We start from the raw sequence: 9,813 nt of genomic DNA on the forward strand, positions 1-9,813 counted from the left end.
ATCTGATTGTGCCTTCGCCAAACGTCGCGCAAGCAATCGATGATTTAAGACGCGTACTACAAGTATCAAGTCAAGCTGGTTTGCTTATCAACTGGCACAAGTATCGTTTCCTCCAAACTGAAACCGAGTATTTAGGGCATATTATAAAAAATAGAACGGTGCGGCCTTCAGAACACAAAACTAACGCTGTTATGAAATTTCCGACGCCGAGGTGTGTTCGCGATGTACATAGTTTTTTAGGGCTTACTGGCTATTTTAGGAAGTTCGTTTTTCGATATGCTTCAATAGCTAGATCACTTACGAATCTCCTAAGAAATAATACTGACTTCTGTTTTGGAAAAGATGAGATACAAGCGTTCCAGAATTTAAAATATGCGCTAAGCAATAAGTCTGTTTTACGATTATACAAGCAGAAAGCCGAAACGGAATTGCACGCGGACGCGTCAGCACTCGATTATGGTGCCACCTTGATGCAAAAGCACCACACGGATAGTTGTTTCCATCCGATTTATTATGCTAGTGGTAAAACCACTTCCGCCGAAGAAAAATATACCAGTTACGAATTGGAAGGTCTCGCGATTATTAAAGCATTGAAAAAATTCCGAGTGTATTTACTAGGCATTCCGTTTAAAATTATTACTGACTGCAAAGTGTTCACGCAAACCATGGCACAGTGGGCCAGACGACCCGAAATCTTGGCCAAAATTCAAAATGTTGGTGAATTGGCATGAAACTCAGTATTTAAGGGTTTTTGGGGTCACTGATTTCGAATCTGAACTCAAAATTTAGAAATTTAAAATGGCGGATCCAACATGGCGGACGAGAATGCTAAAAATGCTTCGATTGCTGTTAAATTTGGTATTCTGCGGTTTTTAGGGTCATTGATTTCGAATCTGAACTCAAAATTTAGAAATTCAAAATGGCGGACTCTAAATGGTGGATCTAAGTTTTTTAACTTTATCGGAGTTATACAAAGAACAATTATTGATATTATTTTGAATTTATGCTGCTATATAAATAGATTTGAGATTTAAGACTAAAAATGACGAACTATTATAAAGTAATCGATTTTAAAAAATCGTTGTAAATACATAATGTAAAGGCCGAATGACGGTCAAGCAAGATTAGGTTGCTACAGTAATGTGTGAATTTTATTTACCACGTATGTAGTCTTCTTTAATCGCGCAATTTGTTATTAATTAATGTAAATTAAATTAATAATAAATCAAATTCTGTGAAAAATAAGATTGCGAAGAATATCACAAGTTGGCGTTTCGTCCCGGTTTCCACTACTAGACTCATCAGTAAGGTAATTGTAATGGAAACCTACCTTAGACGCCTGGGGGAGGTATTAGAAAGAAGTTCTATATAAACAGATACTTATGTATCTTAGTAATCTTGTTAGATTGCGTGTCAATTTAACTAGTGATATTACTACGGTAGTTATTTAGAGTTGCGTTTGACTTTGTAAAAGACTGAAAATATTTTGGTGCGCGATTAAAGAAGACTACATACGTGGTAAATAAAATTCACACATTACTGTAGCAACCTAATCTTGCTTGACCGTCATTCGGCCTTTACATTATGTATTTACAACGATTTTTTAAAATCGATTACTTTATAATAGTTCGTCATTTTTAGTCTTAAATCTCAAATCTATTTATATAGCAGCATAAATTCAAAATAATATCAATAATTGTTCTTTGTATAACTCCGATAAAGTTAAAAAACTTAGATCCACCATTTAGAGTCCGCCATTTTGAATTTCTAAATTTTGAGTTCAGATTCGAAATCAGTGACCATAAAGACTCCAGAATACCAAATTTAACAGCAATCGAAGCATTTTTAGCATTCTCGTCCGCCATGTTGGATCCGCCATTTTAAATTTCTAAATTTTGAGTTCAGATTCGAAATCAGTGACCCCAAAAACCCTTAAATACTGAGTTTCATGCCAATTCACCAACATTTTGAATTTTGGCCAAGATTTCGGGTCGTCTGGCCACTGCGCAACCGTAGCGCGCGGCATAGGAGACAATTATATATTTATGCCATATACTTGAACATATATCAAAAGTAGCAAAAAGTCGCATATTCACGTTAAAGTATACATTGTAACGATGCCCCCCTAAATGGCATCGTCACTATTGTACATGTCTGCAAATAAGGCTATATGTCGGGAATAATTCACAGGTACAGCGGCCGCCGAAACCGCCAGTCTCGTCGGCAAATGTCGATCGACGCCGGAGACCGCCGATCGGAAATCCTCTCTTCCACGAGAAGCCGATCGGCGCAAAATACCGAGACCGACCGGAGTATTGCGAAGGAGACTGGCGGCTCCGTATAAAATACCGCGTCGACTACGCGACGCGGCCTTTTTTCCTATCACCAGCCGTACCGCACACTTCCGAATCACCAGCTCCTTCACAGTGCTCCGAGACCGACATCCAAGACCTGCTCGTTCCGACGAACCTAGGGGGTAGGGCGTACCCTGCCTCTGCCGGGCGTTCTCGGCCGCCGGACAATCGCTGCAGCTTCCTACACACCTCCGCACCTTTTGTTCTTTCTATCCCGAATATTCCTGTCCCGATAACCGGCACTCGAAAGGGGGTAGGGCGCTCTCTGCCTCTGTCGGGCGTTCCCGGCCGTTGGTTATCGGATCCGTTTCCTTCTCTTCTCAACCATCTTCGATTTACGCGTCGCGCCGCGATTCTCTGCTTTGCTGGCGTATACCCGCGTTCCACCGCGTTGCAAGTCACCGCCTCGTACAATCCGCGCCGCGAATCAACCGACCGCCAAAAAACGAGCGACGTCAGCAGGACCGCCTCACCGTTACGCGCCGAATGCCGACAACACACGCGTTCCGATACCTGCTGACACCTCGCGACCGACTGTAAATATTCCGCGCCGTTAGAGTTAAGTATCATTGTATTGTCCGCGTTTCGTCTACTTTTTTGTTTCCGTATTGCCGTTATTCGCGTCCATTTTTTTTCTGTATTATATTTTTATGTTATATCTTTTTTTGTATTATTTTATCTTCACTTTTGCTTGTAATAAATTGTGTTCGTTCCTCAAATCATCACTTTTATATTATTTCTTGATTTGCGATTCCGAGACCGATCCGACGCGAATACTCCTCCTGCCGAACCTTTTTTATACAACATGCATTTATGACGAGCTAGTCCGAGTATAAAAATCAGGTAGTTACATTATACAGAACACGACGTTATTTTTCTTTGTTCAATGTGTTATGGCTTGTTATGGTGAATTGGAAGCATGCGAAATACCGATATTTTTAAAAATATCGGTATTTTGTCCATTAAATCATAAATAACAACATCCAGTTTTTATTTTTTGATCAAAACATGATGTTTAACAATTTGTAACATTACTAACAATAGAAATAATACGTATGAAATCTTTTGAATGGGTAAGATCCTTTTCAAATTATGAAATTTACAAGAAATGATCATAACACTCATTTCATATATTCTTTGAATTTACTGTGCTACCAAAAACAAAGTACTTAGCTAAATGGCATGAAATTTACATAATTACTACTTTAGACTGTCTAGAATAGTAACACACCTTCAATTTTATAAAATTTGAAACATGACTTTTGGCCAAGATTTCGAGTCGTCTGGCCCACTGTGCATGGGTAAGAGAGATTTGTGCGTGCATGTAGTTCGTTGGGCTCTTGCTTTAGAGGAATATAATTACGAAATCCATCATACATCTGGAAAGAGCAGCATGTCGATGCTTTAAGTAGGAATCCTCTTCCTGAAATTTTACTTATTAATGAAAATGATGATAGTCTAAAGTAGTATAGGTAGGCCGATTTTAACCCAAGTTTGTTCTTTTTCCGTAAGTACTTGACTTATGAATCAGGTTTACCAACATAAATTATAATGTGTTTAAGAACGCGGAGGGGGTATAAATTATAATACGTTTAGGAACTCTGTGGTGGTGCCAGGGGATGACGTCACAGGGTGAGAGGGGTATGACGTCACGGGAGGGGAGGGGAATGATAACGCTGCAGGGGGATGACGGGAAGGAAAATGGCGTCATAGGGTGCTAACGTCGCGGGAAATTCGCGCGGGGTCAATGGCCGCCAGGCGCGGGGTCCTCCGAACGCGGTAAGCTATCGCGCGCGGTCCTCCCCAGTTTTACTTATCGTGTATACTTACCATATATATTCACCGTCTCTCTCTTATTCATATCATATCTTCTTCTTATGCATCTCAAAAAATTTTTTTTTATTTTCACAATTTACATTATTTAATGATTGCTTTTTGTCGGACTCTTGCCAATTTGCGCTGAGATGATTAAGTCTTCAATAGCGAGTGAGATAAAATACCCACATCATAAAATTTATATACATATTTTTCGTATTTTATAATATTTTTACACATGTATCCGTCTTCGTAAAATTTTTTTAATATTATATTCTGTACATCGTTAACGATTCTTGCAATTTTTTAACATTGATAATGATCTAATAAAGGTCGAAACGTTTGTTTTAAAAATTAAACTTTATATTTATTTTAACTAATGACATTTTATATTTACTGAGACCTTTATAATTGAACGAATGTTGGCTCGTAGCCCTGTTGTTTTAATTATTTTTTTTTATATTTGTTTTTAAGCCATTAATAATAAAGTTTACTAATTTTTTGTCAATTAATAATAATAATAATAATAATTCGACTTATTTCCGTTATTTTTTTTTGTTCTAATGAATTATATAATTTAAAGAGCGCGTATATGCTCAATACGGATACTGCACGCTACACACAAAGACGCTGTCGCGATAACGCTGGCGCAGCGCGTTATACGATACAGCGCGAAGGATGGATGGAAGGAAAGAAGTAAGAAAGAACACTGATACCTTTATTTAAAAAATGTGTTTTAAAGCAGTAACAATATAATTATTTCTTTTATATTTGCTAACTAATAATATAATTGTTTCTTTTCATTTAATTATTTTAAAGAGCGCGTATATGCTCAATACGGATACCGCACGCGGTGATGCTGTCGCACGCGATAACGCTGTCGCAGCGCGATGTAACGCGATACCGCGCTAAGAAGGATGGCTGGAAGCGAAGGAAGGTGACTAAATGCGAATACTCTGATATAAACTCTTTTAATGTTATTATTTTTCATTTATTTATTTACTTGTTTAATTATATATTTATAACATCGCATTGTTTTTTCCAAATTTTTTTTTATCAATTGCAGCATTTCAAGCGCAATCATTTCGTATGTCAAACGGCTATCGAACAACTATCGAACAGCTATCAGACAGCTATTGGTTCACTGTAAAGTGTAAACAGCTATTGAACAGCTATTAAACTGCTATAAACAGCTATAAGATAGATATCGATCAACATTAAACAGCTATCGATCTACTTTTGATATATTAATCTACTTATATTTATCTATTTATATCTATCAAATGGGTGATACGGGTAACGGAAAGGAAACTTATTAATGTAACACATTCTTTATTTAAAAAATCATACACTATTCCTGGCGTTCCGAACACCAGTTAAAAATCTTAAATACAATTTGCAAAACACAATTCTTAGCGTGTTTTCCACATCGTATTGTATTACATGCATCTATATTACGAAGGGATTCTACATCTTCGTAATGCGCATCTAGAGTTTCAACGATCGCATTATCGCAATCGAGAATGTGGAATAACCATTGCCGTTTTTCAAGCCCCTTTACATATACGAGAACTTTATCGTCTTCAGTTACAGCCTCTGTGATTAGACGTTTCGCCATGCTGTACGGGACCACCCCGTCTTCCTATCGCAATTCATGGTGATAAGCACTCAACCAGGAAGCGCAAGATTTGTTGGATCTTGTCAGTAAATTCCATGGCATATGACATGAAAAAATGTAGTGTCTGATAATAATTCCTCTTCTCAACACCGCTACTTCCCTTGACGATAAATTTCTTGTCCACGATGAATCCTTGTAGATCCGCAAACATTGGTATCATGACGAGCATTTATTCGAAACTGCACTCATGTCAATGTTAGGGTCTCTTTCACCAACCTCGGTTAAGTCTAACCGACGGTTACATGATTGCCAACTTGACGACTGTATAAACTATAGACGTGTTTCGCTGTCAGATCTTAACCTCTTCCTTTGCCGTCAATACCGTGCTTTGTGTCCGAAATTGCTTAAAAGTTCATTAAATTCTTAATAAGATATTAAACAGAAACATGCACTTGCATAAAATTTCAAAGCGACCATCAATTGTATCAAAGGTGGAATAGCATTATTACTATTACAAAATATAAAATAAATTAAAATATTGTTAACATGTATTTATAATAAAAATGTATTTATATCTAATGTAACACATATATATACATACTGATTAGTATTATGTTGTATTACATATTGAATTTTTTCTGACAACATTGAAAAGTTATGTTTCGATAATCTAAATCTTTTTTGAAAATCTACTTCATCGAATATATCAATGCAGATCATACGTTCTCTAATTATACGCGGTCTTCTTTCATGTCTTTCTGGATAATCATCATAATCATATTCATTAAAAATTAAAAAATTAATAATTTCATTCATTTTTCATAAGAAGTACTAATATGTGTGTGTACAGAAATTTACAAGTTATAAAAGCACAGGTTAAAAACACTTTTTCCTTCTCTAATGGCAAACTGTGTTTAGTGCGTCGACAACGACTTACGATTACGATTCAAGTATCTTATTAAGAATTTGAAGAACTTTTAAGCAATTTCGGACACAAGGCACATTGACGACAAAGGAAGAGATTAAGATCTGACAGAGCGAAACACGTCTATAGTTTACAGTCGTCAAGTTGGCAATCATGTAACCGTCGGTTAGACTTAACCGAGGTTGGTAAAAGAGACCCTTAATCTCTCTTAAATTGAAGATAATTGCTGACGGTGCAATTTACATAATCTTGCGCACTACGTTGGACAGCAGGCAGTATTTGATAACACGATCGTGTATGATGAGGCAAAAGGCGGTAGTATTGGAGAGTACATTCTCCTCGCAGTCAAATTCTTTTCGTACATCCACGGTAGCGCTCTTGACGGATTCGTTTTGTCGCGAGCAGTCAATAACCATAAACGGTCCTTTCTTGATAAACGAGAGTACATTGAGCAGCGGTTTGAAGCAGTCGATTCCATAATATGCTTTACGAAAACGCGCGTACATATCAAACAGGACAGCGTATCTCTTTTGGTCGAAATCGAGATTCAAATCACCGTAAGGATAAAACTCTGAATTGAGATAAAGCTTCACATTACTCAATTTACAATCGTTAAACACGTTTGCATCTTGAGACATGATATTCCTTCGACCGGTCTGAAGAGCAAAGATAACGTAACGTGGCTTCTCGAGTTGAGTTGCCGTTTCGACAGCACATGAATGTTTCGTCGTACTCTGTAACAGAGGATACTCGTACAGATCCCATGAGCGAAAACTCATACTGAGATAACGACCGCTTTCCAATGCTCGCAGCATTGATAGTTTGTAGATCTCATTTAGAATAACATGAGGCATCCGTCATTGCACTTTGAACAGTTCAACCTCCGGCTCCGTCGCAGAATTTTTCAGTACACAATTGTTATCGTTATGCGCTCGTATCAAAGTCAATTCATGGCGAGCCTTAACAATCACGCGTTTTTAATCCTCGCAAAAACCTAACAGCATGTTGAGAGGTACGCAAAAGTTAAAGTAACCTTCCGTTATGTCGGATCTAGAATCCCGCCCAGCGCAATCAAAGACTTGTTATACGTCAGCGATACATAGTTCTTGAAGATACTGGTAATCCCAACATTTCCATTGCGATCAGTCTCCAAACTGTTGAGTTCATATCGAATTTTATCAAACATGAACGCTATTCAATTATACAATCGTTGTTGGCGTCGCATCGTCGTTACTTTTCTTCACGGTCAATCTTCCTTCAATGTAGAGAAAACTTTCGCATGGCAACGTGTATAAATCCTGCTACTATATGGGTATTCGTATCTCGTCGCTATGTCCAAACGTCGTATTAGCGTATGGATTGTATGTATGAAATTCAAACTTGATGTTACGATCGTCAAAGGTCGGCTCACCAGCAATGTTCAAGATATCAGCCATTTCGTACGATAAAACCCAATGACTTTAAATATGCAACGTTGGACGCAGTGAGTTTTTTTCTAGATGAAATCTCTCCGTTAAAATCTCTCGTCTGTTTCAGTTGTTCATTCAGCACAAGTACCTCACGTTAGCGCCGTCATCTCCGTACATCTGGAGACACGGTAGTGTCTCGGCGCTAAGCCAAGCGCGCGACACTGCCGTGCCTCCTTTACGCGAAACTAAAAATTTTTCGGGGTCGGGATGATCAGATCTCAGTAACGGCTGAACCGATCAAGTTCTACATACACTTAATCGACAGGAAATACTTAAATTGTATGATAAAAGTACTTTCATTTTTTTTCTACGTGCCCTTCGCGACGCAAAGTCCGGATCTGTGAATTTTCATGTTTCATTTTCATAAGATACATCATTGTCGTCGTCATTAACGTCGTCGACCAGAGAAAATGTCCATCTCGTTTTTTCGATAATAGAGGGCCTTTGACTTTATGTGTTATCTCACTCTATCTGTCATCTCACTCTATCTATCTATATCTAACCAGCAGACCAGTGTTGCATGGTGTATCACATATGACGCGCGCGCGGTTTTAATCTTATAATTAAAAATAGAATATTATTCAATACAAAATAAAATATTTATTAATAATATAATATATATATAAAAATTGGGATGGGGGGGTGGGAAGGGAATACATATACATATATTACTTTGAATAAATATATTGCGAAGACTATTACTACGTCGACCCGCCATCAGAGGTCTATAGATATTCGCTAAGATTCTCGCAAGTGCTTTGATACGCGTATATCTGTATATATAGAATCTCGATTTAATAACTAAAACAGGCGTCTACGGTAGACTTCCACTACAATGCCTTAATGATGAGTCCAGTAGTGGAAGTTGGGACGAAACGCCATAATTACGTGATATTCTTCGCAATATATTAGATTGATTTAAAGATTTTAATGAAAATTGGCTCATTGCCCTTATTTCATTATATTAGTTGTTTAATATATATATGTTATTATATATTGAAATATTGAAATATATTCGTCGTCGAGGAAGTATAAGTGTCTACGTGTTTGATTTCGAGGAAGTAAGTGTCTAGGTGTTCGCCTTCGAGAAAGTGGGTGTCTACGAGTTCGCCTTTGAGGAAGAAAGTGTCTAAGTGTTCGTCTTCGAGGAAGTAAGTGTCTAAGTGTTCGCCGTCGAGGAAATGGATTTGTTTGTAAGAAACGTTGTCGTCGTCGTCGTCGTAGTCGTCGTTGTTCTTGTTGCCAGCTACGGAGTGAGAAAATGCATTCTGGAATTTTTGGCGCAAGAGATAAATGTGGTCGCGACGGGTATCTAGAAATCTATAATATCGATCGCTGCGATCTGTACGATCGTTAAAGTCGGATTATTAAGATTGAGGTGAGAAAATTTGTCACATCGATGGCATAGACGAACACGTAAGTGAGGTTAGAATAAATATCGACCGCTACGATCTGTACGATCGTTAAAGTCAGAGTCTCGGCAATAACAAAGGATTGAGGTTAGGAAATTTGTCACATCGATGGCATAGAATAGACGAACACGTAAGTGAGGTCAGATATTTTCTTCTTTATTACACAGATTCTCTGCTGTAATTCCGCTGTAAGAATACAAATTATTTTCTATGTAATTAT

General features: G+C 37.7%; 1 protein-coding gene across 1 annotated transcript; it reads right to left on the reverse strand.

Moving 5' to 3' along the window:
- Positions 1–6,951: 6,951 nt before the first annotated feature.
- On the reverse strand, positions 6,952–7,566 carry LOC108774890 (uncharacterized). The gene has a single exon (XM_018541120.1). It carries the CDS (start codon positions 7,564–7,566, stop codon positions 6,952–6,954), a length of 615 nt encoding a protein of 204 aa, XP_018396622.1.
- Between the last annotated feature and the right edge of the window lie 2,247 nt (positions 7,567–9,813).

This window comes from Cyphomyrmex costatus, unplaced genomic scaffold, assembly GCF_001594065.2.
Source record: "Cyphomyrmex costatus isolate MS0001 unplaced genomic scaffold, Ccosl1.0 scaffold277, whole genome shotgun sequence".
NCBI lineage: Eukaryota > Metazoa > Arthropoda > Insecta > Hymenoptera > Formicidae > Cyphomyrmex > Cyphomyrmex costatus.